We start from the raw sequence: 26,886 nt of genomic DNA, 5'->3' as shown, positions 1-26,886 counted from the left end.
CTACTTTCCATATTTTCAGGTCTGAAGCAGCAGTTGGATTCTTTATAGGTATACATATATGTTTTTAAATTTGACCTTTTTATAACAAACATTCACTAAGTATCCAACATCGCAAAGAGCAACACAGTTCACCTACACAGCTGCCACAGCCAGCATAAAAATAACTCTGTGGGTTTCTTAACAAAAGTAATCAAGATATGGGCTCTTTCTCAGCTCTCTACCCTTTCACAAAAATCTCCCTTCTCTTTCCCAAACTGTAATTATGGTACAATGTTCTGCTTCACTGTCATCAGCCTCAGTAACATTATGCTTCACCTGTAGTATGAGGTTTGAAATCTGATTTTAAATATTTATCCTAAACTCCAGCTGGGACAAAACTAAACTATAACTAAATGAGACAGAACTTCTTATTAATCATTTAACTGAACATGTGAATCATCTTTCAAATAAATAAAGAGAAAACTATTTACAAATCTGGAATTTCCCATTTTGTGTTACAAGTGGGTTTTTTCCAGCAGTTCACATCATAGCAAAAATGCTATGGTAGCCTCAGGGGCACTCAGAGCCTCCCCAACTCGAAAAGAACTTCAAAAAGGATTCAAAATTTTATGCCTTTCCACTCTGGGTCTGCAAATATGATGCCACAGGAGCCAGAGGCAGGGTGCAAATTGTTCAATTATAGTTGAACATTCTAGACTTCTGTGAAGTTTAATAGCCTGCCACTGAAACTTTGTTCAGTGTCATTAGCAAGCACTGGGTTTGCCTGTCTGTCAACTAGCTGATAAACTGCATTTATTCACCTGAATTCCTTGTCAATATCATATGGAACTAATCTGTAAAAACTAGAGAAACCAAGTCTTCCATATCCTGAATTCAGAGCAGTTGATGATAAGATCGAACTCCTACATTTACAGAAACCTTATCATTTGCCCAAACTGTGCTGCTTTCCAAGTATTTAAGGAAAACTTCACCAACCTATTCCATTTTCCTCCAGCACCACTGCAACAAATAAGAAATAGAACTAATAATACCAAAATACTATCTTGTTTTTCTGAGTGAATCCCATACAAAATGTCATTTCCCTGCCCTCTTCATAAGCCAGGAGAGCCAATTTGGTGTAGTGGTTAAGGCACTGGGCGAGAATCTGGGAGACCATGAGTTGCAGTCCCACCTTAGGCACAAAGCCAGCTGGGTGACCTTAGGCCAGTCACTCTCTCTTAGCCCTAGGACACAAGCAATGGCAGACCATTTTCAAAATTTTGCCAAATAAAACTGCAGGGACAAGTCCAGGCAGTTGCCAGTAATGACTCGAAGGCACACACACACTCTTCATATGCCACAGCCACAGAGGTGGGGAAAAGGAAGCAGAAGTGTACTAGTATTATTAACAGAAAGCATGTCATGAAATTCTCCAAATGATGAAAATTACATCATACTATAAGCGCCATTCTTTTGTACATACATACAACAGCATGCCCATGTATAAAAGGTAGGGTTTGTACTGATTTAGTCATACCCCTTGACCTTCCTCTCTCCATAGACATCTATATTCTGTCCATGGCTATGTTTATAGTCTAATACAGGGTTCCTCAACCTTGGCAACTCTAAGCTGTGCGGACTTCAATTCCCAGAATTCCCCAGCCAGCAAATTCTGGGAGTTGAAGTCCGCCCAGCGTAGGAATTGCCAAGGTTGAGGAACCCTGATCTAATACATCTGGGAGTCATCAGAGAAAACTAATCAGCTCCAAGGGTGGTTGTTGTTGTGTATTCATTTAGTCGCTTCCAACTCTTTGTGACTTCATGGACCAGCCCACGCCAGAACTTCCTGTTGGTCGTCAACACCCCAGCTCCCCCAGGGATGAGTCCATCACCTCTAGAATATCATCCATCCATCTTGCCCTTGGTCAGCCCCTCTTCCTTTTGCCTTCCACTCTCCCTAGCATCAGCATCTTCTCCAGGGTGTCCTGTCTTCTCATTATGTGGCCAAAGTATTTCAGTTTTGCCTTGAATATCATTCCCTCAAGTGAGCAGACTGGCTTGATTTCCTGGAGGATGGACTGGTTTGATCTTCTTGCAGTCCAAGGCATTCTCAGAATTTTCCTCCAACCCCACAGTTCAAAAGCATCGATCTTCCTTCTCTCAGCCTTCCTTATGGTCCAGCTCTCGCAGCCATATGTTACTACTGGGAATACCATTGCTTTAATTATGCGGACCTTTGTTGTCAGTGTGATGTCTCTGCTCTTAACTATTTTATCGAGATTTGTCATTGCTCTTCTTCCTAGGATTATGAGTCTTCTGATTTTCTGACTGCAGTCAGCATCTGCAGTAACCTAGCACCTAGAAATACAAAGTCTTTCACGGGTTCTACATTTTCTCCCTCTATTTGCCAGTTATCAATCAAGCTGATTGCCATAATCTTGGTTTTTTTGAGGTTTAGCTGCAAGCCAGCTTTTGCACTTTCTTCTTTCACCTTGATCATAAGGCTCCTCCGTTCCTCTTCACTTTCAGCCATCAAAGTGGTATCATTTGCATATCTGAGATTGTTAATGTTTTTTCCAGCGATTTTAACTCCAGCCTTGGATTCCTCAAGCCCAGCACGTCTCATGATGTGTTCTGCGTACAAGTTGAATAGGTAGGGTGAGTGTATACAACCCTGCCGTACTCCTTTCCCAATCTTAAACCAGTCCGTTGTTCCATGGTCTGTTCTTACTGTTGCTACTTGGTCGTTATACAGATTCTTCAGTAGGTATGCAAGATGACTTGGTATCCCCATACTGCTAAGAACTTGCCACAATTTGTTATGGTCCACACAGTCAAAGGCTTTAGAATAGGCAATAAAACAGAAATAGATGTTTTTCTGAAACTCCCTGGCTTTTTCCATTATCCAGCGGATATTGGCAATTTGGTCCCTAGTTCCTCTGCCTTTTCTAAACCCAGCTTGTCCATCTGGCAATTCTCGCTCCATGAATTGCTGAAGTCTACCTTGCAGGATCTTGAGCATTACCTTACTGGCATGTGAAATGAGTGCCACTGTTCGATAGTTAGAACATTCTTTAGTGTTCCCCTTTTTTGGTATGGGGATATAAGTTGATTTTTTCCAGTCTGATGGCCATTCTTGTGTTTTCCAAATTTGCTGGCATATAGCATGCATTACCTTGACAGCATCATCTCGCAAGATTTTGAACAGTTCAGCTGGGATGCTGTCGTCTCCTGCTGCCTTGTTATTAGCAATGCTTCTTAAGGGCCATTCAACCTCACTCTTCAGGATGTCTGGCTCTAGCTCACTGACCACACTGTCAAAGCTATCCCCGATATTGTTATCCTTCCTATACAGGTCTTCTGTATATTCTTGCCACCTTTCCTTGATCTCTTCTTCTTCTGTTAGGTCCTTGCCATCTTTGTTTTTGATCATACCCATTTTGGCCTGGAATTTACCTCCAATGTTTCTAATTTTCTGGAAGTGGTCTCTTGTCCTTCCTATTCTATTGTCTTCTTCCACTTCCGCGCACTGCTTGTTTAAAAATAATTCCTTATCTCTTCCGGCTAACCTCTGGAATTTTGCATTTAATTGGGCATATCTCCCCCTATCACTGTTGCCTTTTGCTTTCCTTCTTTCTTGGGCTACTTCTGGTGCCTCAGCAGACAGCCACTTTGCCTTCTTGGTTTTCTCTTTCTTTGGGATGTATTTTGTTGCCGCCTCCTGAACAATGTTGCGAACTTCTGTCCAGAGTTCTTCTAGGACCCTATCTACTAAGTCCAGTCCCTTCAATCTATTCTTCACCTCCACTGCATATTCCTTAGGAATATTAGTGAGCTCATATCTAGCTGATCTGTGGGTCTTCCCTAATCTCTTTAGTCTGATCCTAAATTGTGCAAGAAGAAGTTCGTGATCGGAACTACGGTCAGCTCCAGGTCTTGTTTTTACCAACTGTATAGTTGTCCGCCACCTCTGGCTGCAAAGGATGTAGTCAATCTGATTTCGGTGTTGTCCATCTGGTGAAGTCCATGTATAAAGCCGTCTCTTAGGTTGTTGGAAGAGAGTGTTTGTTATGCAGAGTGAGTTGTCTTGGCAAAATTCTATCAGTCTATGTCCTGCTTCTTTTTGTTCTCCCAGGCCATACTTACCTGTAATTCCAGGTGTCATTTGACTGCCCACCGTAGCACTCCAGTCTCCCGTGATGAAAATAACATCTCTTTTAGGCGTGTTGTCCAGTAGGTGCTGCAGATTCTCATACTTCAGCTTCTTCAGCATCTGTGGTTGGGGCGTATATTTGGATCACTGTGATGTTAGATGGCTTGCCCTGAATTTGAATTGAGATCATTCTATCGTTTTTTGGATTGTATCCAAGCGCTGCTTTAGCCACTTTACTATTAATTATGAAGGCTACTCCATTTCTTCTGTGGTCCTCTTGTCCACAGTAGTAGATCTGGTGGTCATTTGATGTGAAGTGGCCCATTCCAGTCCATTTCAGTTTACTGACCCCAAAATGTCTATCTTTAATCTTGACATCTCACCAATAACCACATCCAATTTGCCCTGGCTCATAGATCTTACATTCCAGGTTCCAATGGTGTGTTGATCCTTAGAACATCGGATTCGCCGTTCAGCACCAGCACCGTCGGCCGCTAGCCGTCCTTTTGGTTTTGAGCTAGCTGCGTCATCACGTCTGGGCTAGTTGCTCATCCTCTGTTCCTCCCCAGTAGCATTTTGACCATCTTCCAACCTGGGGGTCTCATCTTCCGATGGTATACCAACATATCTCTGGTTGTACTGATCCATTTAGTTTTCACAGCAAGAATACCGGGGTGGGTTGCCATTACCTTCCCCAGGGATCGCATTTAGTCTGACCTCTCTGTCATGACCTTCCCGTCTTGGGTGGCCCTTCACGGTTTAGCTCATGGCATCATTGAGGTGCTCAAGCTCCAGCACCATGACAAGGTAACTATCCTTTGCTGAAGAGCTCCAAGGGACTCAAGGTATATTTATTTTTCAATAGCATCTAAGTGATTTTCTCCACTTCAGAAGTAAAAGTAAATGTATAAATTTTGATTAATGTTCTAATTTATTTACAGTGGTTTTGGATCAACTCTATGTTTTATATAATATGAACAGAATAACATTATGTATATTAAGATTCCAAAGTTTTCATTTTATCCAGGCAAAAAGCAAGAAAAAACTTGTTCAGTGTAGTGACAAAGAAAATTGTTAGCTGGAAAATATTCATATAAAGTTAATAAAATTAACATATAATTATACAAGTATGCATATTTTGTAAAGCCTTCTGCAGCAGCATACTAATCAAACTTTCAAAAGATTCTGGAAAGCCTGCAGAGGCTTTTTTTATTACTGTCATAGCCATGGATGGCTCAGAAAATTCTTCTGAATTACTAGTTTCATCATCGGAAATAGAAAGAGAGGGAGGGAGGGAGAATACTGATAGCTCTGTGCATTGTTAATCAGGACAAGTTCATAATCATTTGTATTTTTCCATATTAAATTTGGCCATTGATGATGCTACAGAATACAGTCTGGAAGCTCTAACAACGCACTGATAGACAATGTCAGATAAAATTGTAAATAGTAATAGTACAACCCTATACATGAAATATATGACATAAATTAACCAGCTTGGGCATAGTACTGTGAGCACTTTTGGAAATTACACTTAGAAACATACTTTCCAACTCAAACAGAACTTTAAAAAGGATTCAAAATTTTATTCCTCCACTTTGATGTAGCAGAGTGGCTAAGAGAGGTAATTAAGCAAGTTCTTGGCTCAAACAACCTGGTGGGTAGCCTTAAGCAAGTCTTTCTCCTTCATTCTCTCCTATTGCACCTGAAATTACATAGGTATTATAATTATCAATGCATTCTAAATTGCTAGAAGCACCAGACAAATGGTACACAAATCCTTCAATATTATGTGGTTAAATGGCAGCCAATACCAAATTCATTTCTTTTATTAGGAAGGACAATTTGTTAATTTGGGGATCCTGGGATGTTGTAAGCAAGGAATAAATAATAAAGGAAGATGAGTATTTGAATGTGATATTGTATCTGGATCTTCACTAATCCCATTTCCAAATTAATGGAGGAATTTTTTAGACCCAAAATCATAGCATACTGAAAAGGCTATGAATATACCTTGTCTTAGACTGCCAGGTAACTTTAATGAACAAAACGCAGGCATTAGTTCACAATCAGCTACAAATAATGGCTGTATTTGTGTTCAGTACTTATGTGTGAGAAGCAGAGATGGTGTTGGGGAAAAAGAGAGGCACACATTTGATAATATACTGTCTGACCCCAGTTGTCACATATTGGTCATTTTACGTACTGAACAAAAGTCCTTTCACATTTTACAACAGTAAATAACGTATTTCAGTCATAGACCAGCATATTTGCATTATTTTACAGATACACAGGAGAGGGGATAATGAGATAATTTGTAATACTAAACGAACATTTTCTCTACATTATGATCCTTCAATCTGGAAGGCTGCAGTCTTTCTCACTGATTAAATCAGGGGGCATAACTGTTTTCAGAAAACACTATACGTGGTCTCTGCATAATGTGACAGTGGTCATGCTGAAGAGGGATCAGGTAACAGGTATTTTATTTGAACAGAGTATGCTTGTATCACTGTAATAACATTCTCTTCAGTCCTATTAAAAACTACAATTTAACAGCAAATTGCAAGTGTGTGCATGTGGTCTTGTGGCCACTGGATGTGTACTAGGGCTGTGCATATCACTGTGTGCATCCTGACAAATACATGCCCAGAAGACTTTGGGGTGCCTCAAAGCAGTCCAACCAAATGTTCAAGTGGCTGCAGCTTCTTCAAGGAGTTGGTTCAAAGCAAATGGCCTTGGTGAATTATTTGCACAGTCCTACTCTGCTGCCCTCTGCTTTAAATGAAAGGATTCAGGAAATTACTGAAACTGGTGCCAAGTCCCTTCCCACAAAAACTCCTAAACTGTAATTCATATAAGCCAGATTGAAACATTATTTTAAATATGGAATATCGATAAGTAATAGTTGCAATTCACAAATTCAGTTCACAACTTACCGTTTGTGAAACTTGTCCAAAACCAAAATAAAAGAGATATTTTATAGCATTTTGTTTTAAAAAAATCCCATTAAAAAAGACAATCTCCTTCAAATCTAAGTAGTTTTCTAAGCTAACTTGCCACTGCCTTCTTCTGGCATGTTTTTTCAACTTCTCATTTATGTTTCCTGATGATCTCCCATCCATCTGACCCCTACCTAGCTTTTCAAATCAGCCAAAATCATTTTCAAAAACACCTAAGTTTTAGGGCATTTAATATCACCTGAATCACTGTTATTTTATGATATGGGAGACAATATAAGAACAAGTGTCTGACAGTTTTCCAAGAGTAAAGCTACAATCCTGTACATGCTGATCTGCCAAATGTGCACAGAAATGTATAGAACACTTGATGGTCATGACTGTCACCTACACTAATCCCTATCTCAATTTTCCATTGATTCTTATGCAAATCCTGATGTACCCAAAATGGAACAATGAACGTTGTTATTTCCCCACTCAGGGGAAACCCAAGGTGTTTCATGGCAGTGAAAGTGAAAGAAAAAAGACTCTTTTCATTTTGCTCAGCGGCAAAGGAATATTAATTAATATTAAGGGGCAAGGGGAAATAAGGTAAAAAAGGGTTTGCATTGTAATACCTAAAAAAGGTAATACAATGAAATCCTGACCAGGGAGCCTTCTACCTGGCAACATTTTGTCAATGCCACCTAGTCAAGTATGAGCCCTGCCAAATGCTCACCTTAGGACAGGGTTCCCCAAAGTGGTCATATTGACCCCCAAGGGTCAATGGGAGAATTCAAGGGGTCGATATTATTATTATCTGTCGTACTATTAGTTAAAGTAGTATTTACTAAACTATTTTCATATAATAAATATTTGGGGGTCCATGAACAATCTGAAACTTCATGAAGGGGTCGATGAGCCCCTTAGGACCTCTCTCCCTAAGACCTGTTAGCAGCAGCTCTTAGCCAGGGACCATCTTGCCAGCCCTCCATCTCTCCTTCTTACGTACCCACCCAGCCACCCGCCCACGAAAGAGGAAAAACTTTCCCCCGTTTACGAAGGAAGAAAAGGCCTTTTCAGGGGAAGAGATCCTTTCTCCCCCCACCACCACCCCCGAGCACAAGACCCGAGCCATATACCTCTCCGGCCCCGACCGCCGCTGTCGCTCGTCGCGGCCTGCGCTTCCCGCCACGGCTCCCCAGCCCGCGTCGCCGCCACTCAGCTGCCTCCGGACTGGAAAGGCGGAGCGCTGGCGCCGGGGGGCCTCCTGCTCCAGCGACAGAGCCAGCTGGCTGAACCCGTAGAGCAACGAGCACAAACCGCAGCCTAGGCACAGCAACGCCACCCGCGTAAGCCGCCGCATTCTCCCGCGGCCCCGGCCGCCGGCTGCAGCCGGGGCCTCACCGCGGAGCGACAAGCCCCAGCGGCGGCCGGCAGCGGGAGCTCCGCCCGGGCGCGATGACGTGTCCTCGGCCGCTTTGAGAGACTCGGGAAAGACGGCCGACGCGGCAAGAACAACGACGACACCACTGCGGTACCCGTGGCTGGAGGAGAAGGAGTGGGAGGAGGCAGGCGGCGCCAGTTCGGTGACCCGGCCTAAGCGAGGAGGAGCCGAACACCCAAGGCGGTTAGGAGGTGGTTGCGGCTGGCTGGCTGGCTGGGTGGAGCCACCAGGGCGGCCGAAGGCCTGTCCTGGCGGCGGGGAGCGTTGAGGAAGAGGTAAAGATGCCCTGAACGTGTGAGAGACGTAAAATGCGGGCTTCGGCAAGCCATAGATTCGCGTTAACTAAAGCAATAATGTCAGAGGCGCTCGTTCTGTTCAATCTCCAACGACTGCCTTTCTCCCCAAGAAACAGTGCATAAAGTGAAAGCTCTGCTGTCAGCCCCCCGCGCAGGTACTTGGAAACTGATCTGAATTAAAATTAGAGAACTTGAGAAGCTGCATTAGTGTTCAGAGTGGGTTGGTTTTGATCTATTGATCTCAACCTGATTGGCAGCAGCTGTAGAATTCCAGGCAGGATTATTTTTTTCTTCCCGGCTTAACAGTAGATGGCAAGGACTGAGTTTAGATCGCCTGCGTGCAAAACATGCAGTATTCTTGAGTTAGGGCTTCTAAATAGTCTATTTTTCATATAGATGTGACATTTTTATGTTCTGTACACGTGCATCGTATAATACGAACTGCTCCGAACAGAACTGTGTAGAAAGGTATTTTTATCAAGATGCTCTTCTGCCATCGTATAGAATACCTGGAAGATAAAAAATTAAGTTAACCATTACTGCTCACTTGAGGGAATGATATTCAAGGCAAAACTGAAATACTTTGGCCACATAATGAGAAGACAGGACACCCTGGAGAAGATGCTGATGCTAGGGAGAGTGGAAGGCAAAAGGAAGAGGGGCCGACCAAGGGCAAGATGGATGGATGATATTCTAGAGGTGACGGACTCGTCCCTGGGGGAGCTGGGGGTGTTGACCGACAGGAAGCTCTGGCGTGGGCTGGTCCATGAAGTCACGAAGAGTCGGAAGCGACTAAACGAATAAACAACAAATAGTATGAGCTCGGTATCCTAACTTCTCTGGATGGCTGTTTTATATTCTATGATAAACCACAGTATCTTGCATTATTTATTCTGTATGAGAACCTTTAATCCTTGAGAAGGGTGGCTATATAAGCTGACATTACAACAACTGACAAGTGGAGAGATGCAATCTCTTTTTTAGCATTGTGTTACAGTAAGCTTTAAAGGAGACAATGACTACTTTTTTGTTTACAATCAACATCTGTCTCTGAGATATCTTGATCCTGGCCGTATTGCTTAAGTTGTTATGCAACTCTCCCTGTCTCTCCATGTGGGATGTAATACAGATGTTTAATAATGAAAAACTTTGTGTTGTTAGAATACAAGGATCAACTGATAACTGGGGACATGCCATAAAAACTCCTAAATAAAAACAAAGCTATTTAAATCTGTCTAAAGACATACTCTTTCAAAAGAAACCAATTATCCTATTTCCAGTAAAGCCAAAATTGCATCATCTCATCAGACTGGCATGCTGAGCAATTAGTCAAATAGCTAATTATACAAGAATCATAAAGCAGCTTTCCCCATGTTTTTATTCCATTGAAAGCTGCATCTTCTTTTAAAAGCCTTCAAAAACTTACAAATCTCTGTGAACTCCACTATATGCTGCAGTTTGGGAGTGGGCAAATCACATTGCTGTTGAGAAGGTGGCAATTTCCGCAAGCAAAAGGAAACCTGTATGAAGACAGGATGAAGTCTTCATTGTGAAATATATGCTAAATAACAGAATGTAACTTATTTAATTAATGGATTATGATAACTGAACTTTCATTAAGAACATCATTGGTTTTATTGTTTTATTTATTTATTTTTCAAATTTATACAGCAGCCCATCAGAAAGCGACTCTGGGCAGCTTAGAATAAAATCAGATATATTCACTTCGTAGATATAAAAATCAATATTCTCCATGATTGGGTAGAGAACAGTATGGTCTGATGTTAACCATCAGAATAAGGTTTTGAAAGACGGTATCTTCTACAGCAAGAGATTCTTTTTTCTTCTGACATTACAATTTTGTTTCCTGATTCATTTAAGATCATTAAAAAAAGAGTGAATCACTTTTTATGAGCAACTGGAGAAAAAAAATCTCTTGTTCTCTCTTCCCTTGTTTGCTACAAATGTCACAAGATTATTTTTGTAAAACCTGACAGACTGCTATTCTGATAGCTTCAATTTAATGAAGCAAGTCCTTTCCTCTGATCTTTTTGGAAGAAATGTTCATTTATTTAAAAGGAAATAAAAGTATTTAAGGAAAAGTAACACATTCCCACTAAATGGTCTCAGTTATATTCAACTTTTCTTGATACAGCAGACTACTGCGGATATTATTGTTTAGAATTTTCAATACTTACTACATCAACTAATCATTTAAAATATACTGATTTCTAATAATAACATTCCTTAGATCTAAAGTAACCATTCTGAATGATGGATGGATGGATGGTGCCTTTGAGTCATTGTTGACTCCAGGCAACTGCCTGGACATATCCCTGCAGTTTTCTTGGCAAAATTTCAGTAGTTTGCCATTGCCTCTCTCCTAGGGCTGAGAGGAGGTGACTGGCCCAAGGTCACCCAGCTGACTTTGTGCCTTAGGCAGGACTAGAAGTCGTGGTCTCTTGGTTTCTAGCTTGATGCCTTAACCACAACACCAAACTCACTTACATATTGAACTATAATCTCTCTTTAAAAGAACTGTATCAAGATAGTTCCACTAACTCCTAAATAAAACAGTAATAAAGTACAGAAAAAAGGTAGTTTTTATAGAAATCTTAATAAAAATGACATTACTCAGTTCCCTTTTCTAAAACATAAAATGGAGATACTCCATTTTTTAAACAATTGTTTAAAAATGATATTGTTTAAAACATACCATATTAAACAATGTTATTAATTTGTCTTTTAGGACTTGCAGCAAGGTGGATCATGAAATCTGAATACATGGGGTACAGAATGAAATGTATTTGTTAGATTGATATCCTACCTGTCCTCCAGGAGCTCAAGACAAATCCAGTGATGTTCCAGTGATGGAAATGCTTTTTTTCTGGAACCAGGAAGGGAACAATGCTTCCTCTCCTCTGCATTTTCAAACTATATTCTGAATGTATTTAGGAACATGCATATCATAGGCTGCATAAGGTGCAAACAACTTCTACACGGCACAGTATTAGAGCTAACTCATTCAACAGGACAGGAAGTCAAAAATAGGCCTTTGCTGAGGCAGCTCTCACATTATACAGCTTGTCCCCCCAAGTTAGGTTGGTCACTCCCTTGTTATCCTTTAGAAGAACAGTGAAAACAGTACTATTCTATATAGTGTTAGGAAGAGTTTAATTGTTGATAGCAGTATTTTGGGTATGATGATAGAGAAATTTATTTTTCTCCATGTAACCCTGGAGTGTAATAAATCAGATAGTGTATACATTTTTGTAATACATAAACAAACAGAGCAGTAATAACTCATTGGGAGTAGCCCCATGGACTTTGTTTAGGATTATATTCTGACTCTAATGAAAAGGAACTCTTAGGAAATGGTGCTTACGATCACTTTCAAGCTTAGTCTAATAAAATTATATGTTTTAAGTAATACAACATTTGCAATATCCATTTATAAAGATGGATATTGCAAAAGAAAATACTCTAAAGGTGGATTCTTTATATTAAAAAATTATGTATAACCTGGTTTTGAAACATATACTTTGCATGGAAGAATCCAGAGTTTAGTTCCTGCCATCCAGAAATAGAGCTAGGAGACTCCTATGTAAAATCCTAGACAGTTGCTACTAGTCATTGTCAAGATGACTGAATCAGATAGACTGACTGGGTGTCTAAGTATAAAGCAGCTTCCTAAAAGCTTTAACAAATTAAATAACTAGATAGGCCAATTATATAGCTGTACCGCTGGTAGCTTTCATTCAGTTTTTTTCCCCACATATGGATAGCTACCCTTATGTTGTTTATTGTGAATATTACCTATAGCAATTTATTTTAAAAATATGGGAAAAATAATTTGCCAAAAGTTGCAGAGAAATTAATTACATTGTTCCCAGTGGTGGCTTAGAGCAAGAATCTCTGTTTAGAAGCCAATAAAAGACCAAGCAGGAAACTTACTTTGTAACATCCTAATTTCAACCATTTCAGTTGTTACTCATTTGAGGAAACACAGTTAATGTTAGCTTTTTGGACAGCAAAAGCAAGAAATGACGTATGCAAGTTTTAGGTATCACATCAGACTTTCATTTTATGCAACTAACTGTATTTCACATCTAACATTGTACAAAATAGACAGTACCATTGTGCCTGTAGAAGTACTGGAGTTAAAAACAGAAAAATACAAGAGACCAGCAAACATCACAATTAGCAGAGCTACAAAATTCAATTCTAGCTGAAAGGCTGTTGTCATACATATTCAATATTTTTTGGTTAGAATTATTACCAAAAATCCTATTTAATTTTTCAGAGTTCACAAAATAAATATTTTAAGTGAAAAAAAGTTAATTCCTAGCTATTATGTGAAGTGTTCCCTTCAACAATATGCAGCTGGACTATTTACCAAAACAAATAATAGCCTGATCCTATGTATGTTTTCCCAGCGTTAAGTTTCACTGAGTTCTATGGGATCTATTCCCAGGTAAGTGTGCATAAGATTAATCTAACATAGAAACCACAAGTCTATAAATAGACTAGACCTTCTCTTCTAGCTTATTATCTTAAGATTCATCCATATGAGCGCATTCATTTTAAGTCACTCTGCATCTGCAGGATATTTTCATGAGGATGTTTGTGGGTACAAAATGCTAATATTGGCAACTGATCCAAGCAACAGAAAAACAGTATAAAGTTGGAAAAATGAATTATGTTTTTACTACTAATATTTACTTTGTGCAGTGCAACTCTATGCACAGTGCATCTAATTCCCTAGGAGAACAGCCTCAGGGTCAGCAGCATTTGCAGTAAACCTGGAAGGTACCAAAATGATATGGGTGATAATGTCATAACAAAAGTTACCATTACATACTTTGTGACCTGATATGTGACACAAGTAAATGACTTAAGATATTATTGTGATGACATCATCATTCACATGTCATGTACCTCCCTTCCCCCCATGCTCATGTTTAGGCTGCTGAGTAAAAATGCTAGGATTGCACTGATAGCTGTAGTGCTATAAACTATGAACTCAGTGAGACATTTCTTAGTAGAAATGCATAGACTTCTTGTGCTGTCATTTACAGTTAAGTTCTGAATTGCTAATACACTGCCTTATCAAATTAGAATCATTTTTAGATTGGGTTTACATTCTGATCAGTGAATATCTTTCATTTGAGTGGGACAATGATATATAAAAACACCCTTAGACGTTATAAACTATCCTCCCTCCCACTATGTTTCTAATTCTGCAGTTCAGGTGAAAGATCTAATCATTTATTTATACATTAAAACATTTAACTGATTGTAAACAAAACTGCAAAACCTATACTCATAAAAATATTTTATTGGAAGGTTTACATAATACCGAATGGGACTGTAAATCCTTTTGTTCTGTATCTATATATTGCTAAATGCATAAATGTCCACCACTATATCAAAAACAAAGAATTGCATTTTTCCTATGATTTACTCTATATTATTTAATAAAAGTTCTTTAAAAAAAAAAGCAAAAGGCTGATATAGAAACCAATGTTATACATACAGCACTTGCTTATTTATTTACTCTGGTGCAACATTTAATATCACTGGCCTGAATCCTAAAGGCTGCACAGGTTCTTTTCACACGCACACGCACACACACACACAGGCACCATTGCTTTTAAAGTTCACCTCTTCCAGCTGCAGTCCCCTGCACTGCCTGTTTTTAATCTTGGGAGATCTTTGGGAATGCTCTCTGGTGCAGTGCAAAGAACTATGGCTAAAAAAACCCCAAACAAAACAAAACAAACCATAAGCCTGCACTAAAACTCATATACAAACTTAAAAGCCTCTTTGGATCCCAGCCTCCTGCTGAACAGATATACCACTGTAACATGGGGCAAATCTGGGAGAAAGTAAGTAGAAAATACCAATTATGACAGCATCATGTTTGGGATTTTAAAGTCAACAACAGTAGTTTTAAGATATAGATTTAAAAAAACAAACAAAATGACTAATAATTTGAGAATAAATTTATGTTCTATAACATAGAATACCAGTGTATAAGGACAAGGTAGTACTATATTTGAATTATAAAGCTAAACAATGTATGTAACAGATTTACTTTTTTTGCTTGTAAACATTAACAATAAATGTTCTAAATGTGTGAGGAAAATATTGGAGAAGCTAGCAACATTATTCAGTTACAATAACCCAGTAAAATGTGTTGGACATTGGCAAAAATTCATACAAATGTTTTATTTAATAACATTTTTCCTATTCAACCACACCAAGTACCAGCAGGTGTTTGAAAGATAATAATTACGAAAAGTCTTTTGCAGCAATAGTTGATTAAGTTGATCTTTGACTTGCATACATATAACTATGATTCACAATTCTCAAATAATACATATTTAGGCAGCTTGAACTATTTTTTAAAATTCAGTACATGCCAATAGCATAGAATCAAGAGTTCTGTTAAAATTCACTAAAGTCAGGGAGGAAATGGACTTACCAGTAACACTGTGTCAAGAACATTCAAACCACATTTTCATGGCACCATTGTATATGGAGATAAAAAAGTTGATCTGAAAATGTTTTGTAGATTGCAGTGCAATTTAAGTGCGCTGCAGCACTGCTTGTAAAAAACTGCATAAATCATATTGGAGTAAACATAATCATGCATGGTGGATAATAGGTCATGAAAATGTGGTAACTGTTGGCAGAAGTATATATTTGTAATTTTTTGAGAGGAAAGACTAAAGAAACGGAAGTAAATAAACTTTAATGAGATTCTCCATTCAGTGATGAGGCTTCTCCTCTAGGTGAAGATGACCTGGACACTCCTCTCTCTGTGTTGTCAGAACTAGAACCACTCTGGCTGTGCTGGTCTGCAGAAGCTGCACTAGAAGCAGGCGGTGACTTAGTTTTTTCTTTAAAGTCTGTAATAATGACTGTCAGATCACCAACAGTAACCTCCAAGTGTTGAGCGCTACTTCGATCCACATTTTTCAATCTGGGCCTAAAGTAATATAAATAATGAAAGAGGAAACTCAGAAAATCTCCCAGCCTCTTATTTTAAAGATATCTTTGGAACCCCAAAATGTGTATGAATCTCCCATATTACGATACAAATCATTAGCTTGATTTTCTAAAATTGGCTGAACCTTTGAACAATGCCAGGCAAATGTCTCTTTCAGTCCTGTTCCCTGAAATTTTAAAGCAGAAATGCCAAGTAAACCTCTGCTCACCAATACTATAAATATGGAAAGTAACATAGACAAAACTTCATTGAGAAAGGAGAGGCCAGAGGAACATATGCAGGACTGTTATGAGGAATATTTGAAGCATTTGACGGATAAAGTACAAGTAGTTGACTTACAACCATTCATTCAGCGACCGTTCAAAGTTACAGTGGCACTGAATGAAGGGACTTATGACCAGTACTTGAAGTTATTTATCAGATTTGTCACTGCTCATCTCCTCTCACTAGAGGGACTCTAGTTATGGCCATTACAGCACCCCATGGTCATGTGATCAAACTTTGGGCCCTAGGCAGCCCACCCACACTCACAACCACAGGGGCGCTTCAACTCCCCCCACCCGCCTATCTTCCCCACATTTCTGCCCTTTGGGCCACCCTGCACAGCAGCATTTCTCAGCAGTGGTGGCAGCACTGGGGCTCAATTAGAGGCCCAGGGCCTTCAGCACTCTCAATCTGTCAGCCACCACCACCTCCAGGCCTCTACTTCAGTCTCAGTGCAGCTGGCACCACTGCTGAAAAGTGCCACCTCAAGCCCCATGCCACGGCCAGCCACCCCAGTGCCACAGCGCAAAGCCCCAGCTGCCCTACAACTCTGCACTCCACAGGCCCTGCCATGCCCAGCTGACCTTCGCCGTCATCTTGCTCTTGGTGCTGATGAGGTGTGCTTGGACTGGCCTTTCATGCCAAGAAGCCCCTTTGCAGTGCTGCTGGGCTGGGGCAGCACTTCTGAGGTCTTCCAAAGTATTGGAGGAACGGGGTGCACTATTTAGAGAATGGTAAGCACACCATGTTCCTGCGATACTTTGGAAAGCCTTTAGAAAGTTTCTGAGGTCTTCCAAAGCATCATGAGAATGGGCCACGCCTGCTATTCTCCAAACAGTGCACCTTGTTCCCATGATACTTCAGAAGACCTCAGAAGTTTTCCAAAGGCTTTCTGAAATATTGTGGGAACTGGGCGCACCTGCAGTTCTCCAAATAGAGTGCTCCATTCACCAATACTTTGGAAGACCTCAGAAGCCCAGCCCCAGCCTGGCTCAAAAGCATGGTGCAAAAAGGCTTTCTGGTGCACTGCGGCTCTGGGGCTGCAAGAAGCAGCCCCTGAGCCACAATGCAAAGTCCAGCCCCAGCCTGGCCCATAGTACAGTGCAAAAGGGCTTCTTGGCGCAAAGAGCCAGGCCAAGCACACCTTGTCAGCAGGAGCAAGACGACAGTGAAGGTCAGCTGGGGTGGTGGAGTGCAGGGCAGTGGAGTGTGGGGCAGCAGGGGTCTTCGACTGCAGGGTGGCGAGGTGACTGCAGGGCTGGGGCAGCTGAAGCTTCCAGGGGCAACTGTGCTGCGGCTCAGGTTTCTTGTAGCCCCAGAGCCACGGTGTGGCAAGCAGCCCCAGAGCCACACAGTTCTGGGCTGCTTGCTGCCCCACAAGTCAGGGTGCAGGGCAGCCAAAAGAGCAGAGATGGGGGGGTTGGTGGATGTCTCTTAGCATACTGAGGCTTGGGGCTGGGAGGGACCAAGCCCAGAATGGCTGGATTGGGGTGGGTCCTTGGCTAATGGCCAGTGAAATTTGCTTAATGGACAGCAAGGGAATTGCCATCGCTAAGCGATTTGGTCATGTGACATCAAGCTTTACGACCACATCGCTTAGTGATGGAAATTCTGATCCCAATTGTGGTCATAAGTTGAGGACTATCTGTAGTTTAGATCTGTTCTGAGCTGAATTCTGGCCAGACAGATCCTGTGAAGTTGACAGAAGTATGGTCTGACTCAGTTACCTGGAAGGAGTTTGAGTCTGTTGGTCCTGAGGAAGCAGACATAAGCACAGCCATCTGTATATTAGATCTATGTCCCTCCTGGGAGTCCCTCCTCACTGACTAATCCTTGAGTGAGTGGATGGTTCTGCCTGTGTTTAAGGAGGCAGTAGTCCATCCCCTCCTCAAAAAGCAATCATCAGATTTTAATTTTAAAATCTGAAATCATTTAGATTTTAATTCCCAGCCATTGTGGGAATTTTTGTGCTAGAATTAAGGGAAGCTAGGTCTAAAACATCTGGGCATCACCAAATTTGGGATTATATAAAAAATTGATACAATGCTTCATACAGCAAATATCCAATTACAAAGCATGATAGGGCATGAATCTCCAGTGCTGTTGTTCACAAAACCAATGTTGGGGCACATTACCACTAAAATTGTAAATTCCATAAAAACCTGGTTCAGTATAACATAAGTTATTAAGCTCAAAGAAGTTGAGCAACTCACTGCTGCTTTACTACTCTAATCTGGTATTCTTTGCTATTTTCATTTGCTGAAAAAACTCCTGGGTTAATTAATCAGTTTCCTATTTTAGTCAGACAAAAATATTGTGTTATCCACTTCAGAAAAGGCATTTGAATCTACAGTCTGATGTCGTATCTTCCAAACTTGAAAACTGTGCCTTCCTAATTTGGTTTTTAAATGTACTAAACATCGTTACAACAACACGACGTACATGAGCATTGAGAAAAAGGAAAGAATGGGCATAACATAGGGGTGACAATACGTCTTTGTATGTATTTTATCTTAAGAAATCCCAGTATGTTATATCTAACTAGCTCATTGTTGTCATAACTATCAGTAGCCACTGATAATGGTTATCTTCCATGAATATATCCAATCCCTCTAGTAATTTTGCAGCAGAAAATTCCATACTTTTGCATTCTCAAAAAAGTATTTTATTTTGTTTCAGTTAATGCTTCTGAATTTTAAGCTAGGAGAAAAGAGGAAAAAAACTTTTTGTTCGCACGCTAATAGAATTTAGAGAAATCTAGTACGGGACTGGAAAGCTTATTTACAAGCTGAATAGTAGAAATGGTAATCAACCAAACATATTAAATCTAATAAAAGTTAAATTATCTTTACGAAAGCTTTGTTTACCTTTTATAAATAATTCCCTTAATATCTTCAGAATTCAGCCCCCCTAAATTTTATTTAATGATGGACTCAGTCCCGTGCCTATATTATTGAACCAAGCTATTGAGAATCTGTAAGGGATGGCACAAGGCAAAGCCAGTCATTCAAGTAGCAAAAGTTTAAGGATATTTTAATTAAAGCCTATTTGGAAAATGGAGAACATGGGTCAAAGCTTTTGAAACATAACTTATGTTGCTCATGCACTACATTTGGTAGCAAAAGTGTCTTCTGGAACTAACTGGGAATGAATTTATATAATGCCCTAAGCTATAACATAGCCTATTTGGTTTTTGCTTATTGTGTTGTGGTTTATTGAATAAACCATGGTTCATGGCTTAGTTCACTTGGTGAACTCACAAGATAGGGGAAGAGAGAGACTCATCAAATTTTGTTTTTTTAATCACTTGTGGAATATCTTAACAGATACCACTGTAAACTAGTAGGGCCCAATGTTTACAAACATAAATATATAATGTGTTGAGCCTTTACCTTTTTTTGAGCCTCAGATGGGCATAAATATAACTTTCCTTAGAATAGACCAGAGGTTCCCAGATTTTTAGTTCATGGAGCACTCAGTATCTCAGTTAATTTTTTCACAGCACTTCTAAGCCAAAACTCTGAACTACCTCAAGCTAGTAGTTCGTGTAATATCTGACAGATGTTGAGTATCAGTACGTTTCTCCTGAAATATAAAATATTCTGCAGTGCTCCTGTGAAGCCACACAGTTTAAGAACTGCAGGGATAGAAAATATGGGAAAGGTTACAGATCTTTTTATTTCACACATTTTATTTATTTTCTGTGTTTGATCAACATGTCTGGCTTTTATTACCATTTTCTAAGAATTTTACAAAAAGATGAAAATTTAGTATTTATGTATTTTGAACAACCCCAAACAGCATAAATTTTACCTGGTTTTCTTATGACTGTTCTTTTTGGTAGTAGTTTCCTTTTCACTTTTCTCTTTTTCTACTTTGTCTTTTTTTTCTTTCTTTGATTGTGTAGGGGGCACAAATTGCTGGGTAACCTGTTGTGCAACCAGCTGAGAGACAGGTCGAGGTTTCCTGTTTGTACGTATATAAGAAAGTTTAAATTTAGTAGCATTAGTATATGCAGTAAATCTCTACATGACTATTTTTACAAACTAGTAATTGGGTGAATAAACCTACTCAGCATCAAACTGTGGATACATTTGGGGTACTTTCCCTCCTCTCTTCTCCTCTCTCGCTAGATATTATTTTCTAAATAATGCCAAAATATTTTTACGCCATTCAAGCTAGGAAAGTTCCCTAACTTTTAACAGTACAATGAAATTGTGATTAAAATGCAGAGAAAGAAAAGCCTGCAAATCTGGTGTTTCTACCTCTCCAACCCCCACCCCACCCCCCCACACACAGACACACACTTTTGGTCTGGCTAATACGAGCTAGCAAAGCCTAGGATGGTATATTTACCATTGCTTTTCTTTTCAGTCCTGCTGTAAGTCTTACTGTGTTAATAGAGCATATTCCCATGCATGGATATCTATTCCAAGGAAGCTTCAATTAACTCAATTGGCTCTACTTCTAAGCATAGAGGTATGTAACTACTGACGTCTCTAAGCAGACATATATATAGCTATATACAGCTGCACTGTAAATCTCTAGTAAAGCTTAGGAGTAGGAATAACAGTTACTATTATTCATGAAAGAAAAGGAACTGAGGATATCATGATTAAATCAGAGCAGTACTGTATATTTTCTTCCCAACTAGGTAGCAGCCCTTAGCTAAAGTTGGCTGATCCTGAAAAGCTAAGAATAATCTGACTATGTTAGTACCTGGATGGGAGAACATTAGGAAATTCCAGGGTGGTATTCTAGAGTGGGAAATTAAAAAAAAAATACAAAAGAAGTCTGTATTGTTGCCAAGAAAATTAAATGGATGTGTTTGTGAAGCCACTAAGAGTTATATTTGACCTGAGGCAAACTATGTTACATATTTTCTAGGCAAAAATTAAAGTTTTCTCAGAAAAAAATCCAGTATCATAAATTGGAATCTGAATTAGCCTGTATTGTTTTATTTAGTGATCAAGATACATCTGAAATAAACTTCTCAATAGTTTTTTCATTAGCCGAAAATAACTAGTCTAAAATATTCAGTTATAAATAAAACAATCCTAAATAAAATTAGAAAATGATCCTAAACACAGTAATTAGGAAATAAATACTGTTGAACAAAACAGAACTTCTCAGAAGATTCTGTTATTGTGATTTAATTATATGAAATCAAGTCAAAGATTTATATGAAAATTATTTTTAAAGCAATTTACATAAATGTTTAAAGATACAAAATTAAATGGCATACAAGTAAAGGAAAATAATGGGATAAAGTCACTTAACATACTCAATTTAAAATGCTGAAAGAACTGGGTATGATACAAGTTTCCAAAGGATAAATTATCTTAAGAAAAAGGTACTTACAACCTGGAAACTGCCTCTTTTGAATAGCAAGTATCCATTATGTCACCAATTAATTTTCTGCTTTATTATATGTAGAAGAGGGTATTTTCCATAAAATCTAATAATGAACTGTATATTCCTTATATACAGTTATACAAAAACTGGAAAATTCCATTAAAATTATTTTTTAAAAAATGATGTTCAGGTCAAAATATTTATTAGAACCAAACCAGAAACTAATTGTTTACTTATTTATTTAATTAATTTGTATATCCACCAATCCAACCAACAAGTGACTCTGGGTAGTGAACAATATTAAATAAAAATAAAACAATTATAACCGTAAATACAAAAATGAAAACGCGTAACAGCCGAGGAAATAACACAGTCAACAAACACTGATACAAGGGTCTCTTCACACACTTGGGGCCCCAGGCCTGAACACTGAACCAGGTCTTTAGAGCCTTACAAACAGCCAGCAGAGTTGGGGCCATCCTAATATCCAGAGGGAGAATGTTCCATAGGGCAGGCATGCTGTCTTTTTTCAACTTCAATTTCTTCAACTAAATAAATTTAGTCTAATATCCAGCAATTCAATCAAGATATTTTTGTATTGTTTAGTACCAATACAATCATAAATTGTATTAATTGTAATGTTTTAATCATGTCTTTTATTTCTGTTTTCTCTATACAGGTTTAATAAATGATGCACAACTTTTATTTCATTACCTTGTAAAAGTAAAGTTGCATGACCTTGATCACAAGCAAGAATGATGATTATGTATAGGAAGTACATATGGAAATGTGGTTCATAAGCATTACTTTTCTTCCTCGTTCAGGGAACATTATCCTAGGATAGACACACATATAGAATATGCCTGATCAAGTGTAAAATGCTAACAGTCTTTTGACTGTTGTTAGCATAAATTATGGAAGAAAACGAAAACTAGACTGTGAGAAAAGCACTTAGGCAAAATATGGTTATTTAAGAAAAACTAATTGGTAGAGTACATTCTAATATAAATGACTTGTGAAAAGCACAGATGAGAACTCTGGAAACAGCTGTACCCAGTGTTAAAAATAATGTAACAATCTTGGTACTTTATTTAATTTCTATCATTTTGTTTCAATATGATAATCCTGATGTTGGTTTGCACTCCAGCTCCTTGCATACCTTATCGGTGTTCATTCTATTTGGAACTGAGCACTGTTATAAATTATGAATTACACACTCTTTCTCATCACTTCATATTCTTATAATGCAAAGCCTTTTCTAAATTTCACCAGGTTTCATAAAATAACAGATTTCATAATATTTCAATTATGTTGCTGCTTTGGTTCATGGCATTTCTTGTCTATATATTAGTCCTAGCAATAATACGAACTTGAACTCCTGAGTTAAGGTAAAGATACCCTTAGGTTGAACAGCAATCAGCTCCTAGTAATACATCTATGCAATTTTCTTGGCAACAGCATGGAAATAGTTTTTGCCTTCTGCAATGTTTTTCGACCTTCTAGTCAATAGCCTTGGAATTCTCTGGTGCTTTTCCATCAAAGTACTGACCAGACATAACCCTACTTAGTTTCCAGTGGCCACGTGCTGCCATTTCTGGATGTGGGCAAACTGAATACAGGAAGATAGATTTGATTTAACAGGCATAACAGATGCTGGTGAAGTAAGTCTCATAGATAAAATTTGTTCAAAATGAATGGAAGCAATAAAAAGGGAAACAGAATTGCATTTTAGTTAAAAGTATCCATGCATACTGAGAAAGACACATGAAAGAATTTAAAAATATTGTAGAGAGCATCTAGATTACAATAAAAAGAATGAATAAAAACAATACCATTATTGGTATCTACTATACCTGTCTGACCAATGGAAAATGTGAATGACTTTCCAAACGGCAGATCTTTCAAAGAGATAACAAGTAGCAATGATCAGAGTAGGACTTTATGTACCCCAATATATACTGCGAAACAAACTTTGCCAAGTACGAACCTTCCCGGGAATTATTCACCTGTCTTGCCAATAGCATCCTCCTTTAGAGGGTGAAGAAAGGCACAAGAGGACCAGCTCTTTGGAAAAGTCTAACCAATAGCAAGACTTAATTGAAAAAGTTAAAATAGCAGGAATATTGAGGAAAAGTGACCCTGTTGTCAAGCTTCTCCCTGGTAGGCTGGACTTGAAACAAACAGGCATACAAGAATCTATGAAGTTCTGACAATTAGAATTTATTACAGAAATCCTAAGAAGCCATTTTGAAATAATTCCAGGGACTGCTATATTTAAAATGTAAGTCCTATTTATAATGAATGCTGTGTTCAATTTTTTGCTCCTTTATGAGCTATGCAACAGGGCTAAACAGCACTGTTTAAAAACTTTTGGGTGGGAAACCTGGTTTCAAACAAAATTGTTATTTATAATAGACCCCCATCAGGGTGTTATCCAACCACAATAAAAATTAACAAAGACTAACAGTTTTTTAATTTTAACTAAACAGTTAAAATTACACAAAAGGAATACCATCAATATACACCATAATTTATTTAAAATAACAAATAATGTTTATACAATTATAAAATTGTACCTACCATCTAACTTTACTAATAAGATTTACAGTAAAACAGCCTTATTCCCATTCTCAGCATCTGCTGACGACCACTTCCACCATCACTCTGCTTTACTGGATAATCCTTAAATGCGTCCAAATATATATGGAGGCAGAAAAGGCTGTGAGAACAGAATTCTATAACCAGGGACCAGATCCTGAATGCATGCAAATAAGATGGAGTGTCATGGAAGGCAGGAATGGAAAGAAGACCCTGTCATGTTGATCCTGTTGTATAGGATCTGGGAAAGGCACTGGGGAACAACTGCAGATCCTAAAATTAAAACCAAGAACTTGAATTTGGTTCTTATCCTAATAGGGAGCCAATGAAGAGCCCTGTGTTAGGAAGAAACATGGGAAAAATCAGGGAGCTCCAGAACTATTTATTTCGATTTCAAGGCCACCCAACTCCACAGCAACTCTGGGTGAATTACAGATAACAAGTATTAAAATAAGGTAACAAGAAAAAAGAAGACAACTGGCTGGAAGACAAAACCAAAAAGCCCAAACATATTGCAAAATTGTGGATCAAGCTTAACAGTCGGAAAGAGGCCTAAAGAAGACCCACCCATAGACTGCTACAATAGTCCAGGCAAGAGACTAGGGCCTGAACTAATAAATGCACAGTGTTGGTGGACAGGAACCACAGAATTTGGCAGATGATCAGTAAATGAAGATGACACACTATCCTTACAACTGCCACTACAAATGCCCAAAGAAAGAGCACATCATCTAGCAAAACCTCAAGGTTCCATGCCATTGGTACTAGAATCATCTCACAGCCCTGAAGTAAGAGGGTAGGAAAGCTTAAGGGATGGGAAGGATGATCTCACTGAAATAGGAGGAACTCAGTCTTGTCCATATCCAGTTGTAACTGATATGCAGTCATCCATAACAAGTGGTATAAAACATAAGTTAATATGGAGGACTGCAGATCCTCATTTATCTCAGGAAAAAAAAGCTATAACCCTTGGTATTATTGGCATAGATGTGATGTTTAAAGCCTAATTGTGAGATTAAGCAATCAAGGTAAGGTATACAATGAAAAAAGAACAGGACCAAGAACAAAACTTTGGAGGGGGACACTCACTGAAAGAGAAAACTGGAACACAAGGAACCAAGAGTAACTGAAAAAGAATGGCCAGACAGATATGACTGAAACCAACATAAAGTATTGGCAGTAATATCCAGGGATTGTAGCCTCAACAACAATATCTGATGGTCAAGAGTATCAAATGCTGCAGACAGATCTAATAGCACTAACTTTGAAGAATAACTGACTGGAATCCTGACAGGAATGAATCAGCAAGGCATGTCAGAAGGCAACTAACTCAAGGATTTTAAACAAAAAGGGAAAGAGCAATAGAGGACAGTAATTAACACACACTAAGAGATCCAGGGAAAGTTTCTTCAACAACAAATGGATAAAGTCTTATTCCTGGATAACTGCCAGATGTTAAAAAATCTGCCTTTGTAACAGCTGGATCTGATATTAGGTTGTTTTTGTCTGACTGAAAATTTATTCTCATACTTACAATGAGGAATTCTTGGTGTACAGTTTATAATAATTTATCAAATTATTTGCAGCTTGCGCCCAATCTCTATATGGCCCAACCAGAATCACATAACATCGCCATTTTATAGGGCATGTAATCTAAATTTCCGTATATTTTCCAAGTTGTTTTTTTGGGGAGGGGGCTGTGACTCAGGGTTGATTCCTTGGCAACTGCCTGGATTAGTCAGAGAGACTAGACAGAGAGGGCACATTATGGACCCTGCCCATAAGAGACTGTCAATTGGCAGGGTCCAGGAGGAGGGCTTTCTCTGCCATGGCACCCACCCTCTGAAATAAGCTACCCCCAGAGGTAAGGTAGGCCCCCACTCTCCTGGGCTTCCAGAAGGAGGTTAAAACCTGGTTATGCCACCTTGCCTGGGGTGGGAGCGGGGATAGCCAATCATGGGGGTGGTTGGCTCCCTTATGGAGCCAATAGTATATATATTATACTAAAAATATAAATTTATAGTATATTTATATATAAATATTATATTTATATTTAAATCTATATTGATATTATATTGCTTTAATGACATTTTATTCTTCTATTTCTAATGGTCTGTAAACCGCCCAGAGTGGTCACAGTACGAGTTGGATGGGAAGAAATATGGCAATAAATAAATAAATAGTCCCTGCACTTTGGCATGTACCAAATGCAGTACTCTGTCAAGAAGCTGGCATTAATGAGGTGGAGACCAGTCTCTGGTTAAGTATATTCGCATATTAGTTACATTTATCCTCTTGCCAGATAGGTCTAATCTCCTTAATATTAAATCCACAACTTCAGCTCACTATGGAAAAGATCAGTGTATCCAAAATAGAATTACTCTGGCTTCCCTAGCAATGCACTCTTGATGTTGGGATTTGGGAATACCAAGAAAGCTCTCAAACAATAGGTACAGTATGAGATATGGAAGGTCAAATTGAACAGACTCCCTGTCTAGAGATGTTCTTGTGAATCATCAATCCAGATGCCTAGGACCAGCCAATTTTTAAAACAAACTACAATTTCAAAATTCAGCAGGCTCTTATCCTTAGCCCATTTGCACAGTGGTTATGGAGAGAGAATTTTAGTAAACTCTTTATGAGACTAAACTTTGATCTTGTGGTAACATAGTTCATGTTGTTTTATATTGTCAGAACAATATTACTAATGTTATATTGTCAAAACAAACTTTTGTTTCATGTCTCTTCTTATTGCTCTGTTATGTACTACATGTACTTTGCTATTTGATGTTGGTTGGTCAATGATAGTAAATCTTTCTCTCCCCCCAACTCCCCCTTAA

General features: G+C 38.8%; 2 protein-coding genes across 3 annotated transcripts in view; both read right to left on the bottom strand.

Annotated features, from left to right (window-relative positions):
- The window catches only part of GXYLT1 (glucoside xylosyltransferase 1), a 30,068-nt gene extending 21,499 nt beyond the window's left edge, over positions 1 to 8,569 (bottom strand). For both annotated transcript variants that reach the window (XM_063309414.1, XM_063309415.1), the window contains exon 1: positions 8,214 to 8,569. In XM_063309414.1, coding sequence (XP_063165484.1) covers positions 8,214 to 8,437 — 224 coding nt within the window. In that variant the 5' untranslated portion in view covers positions 8,438 to 8,569. The remainder of the gene's footprint in view (positions 1 to 8,213) is intronic.
- Positions 8,570 to 14,134: 5,565 nt separating this feature from the next.
- YAF2 (YY1 associated factor 2) overlaps positions 14,135 to 26,886 on the bottom strand; it is a 28,370-nt gene continuing 15,618 nt past the window's right edge. Inside the window, exons 3-4 of the mRNA XM_063309416.1 lie at positions 19,907 to 20,059; positions 14,135 to 15,808 (exon numbers count right to left, since the gene is read on the bottom strand). Coding sequence (XP_063165486.1) covers positions 15,571 to 15,808; positions 19,907 to 20,059 — 391 coding nt within the window. The 3' untranslated portion in view covers positions 14,135 to 15,570. The remainder of the gene's footprint in view (positions 15,809 to 19,906; positions 20,060 to 26,886) is intronic.

This window comes from Candoia aspera, chromosome 7 (genome assembly GCF_035149785.1).
Source record: "Candoia aspera isolate rCanAsp1 chromosome 7, rCanAsp1.hap2, whole genome shotgun sequence".
Lineage (NCBI taxonomy): Eukaryota > Metazoa > Chordata > Lepidosauria > Squamata > Boidae > Candoia > Candoia aspera.
Note: the sequence above shows the minus strand (reverse complement) of the source record. Positions and strands in the feature narration are given on the sequence as shown.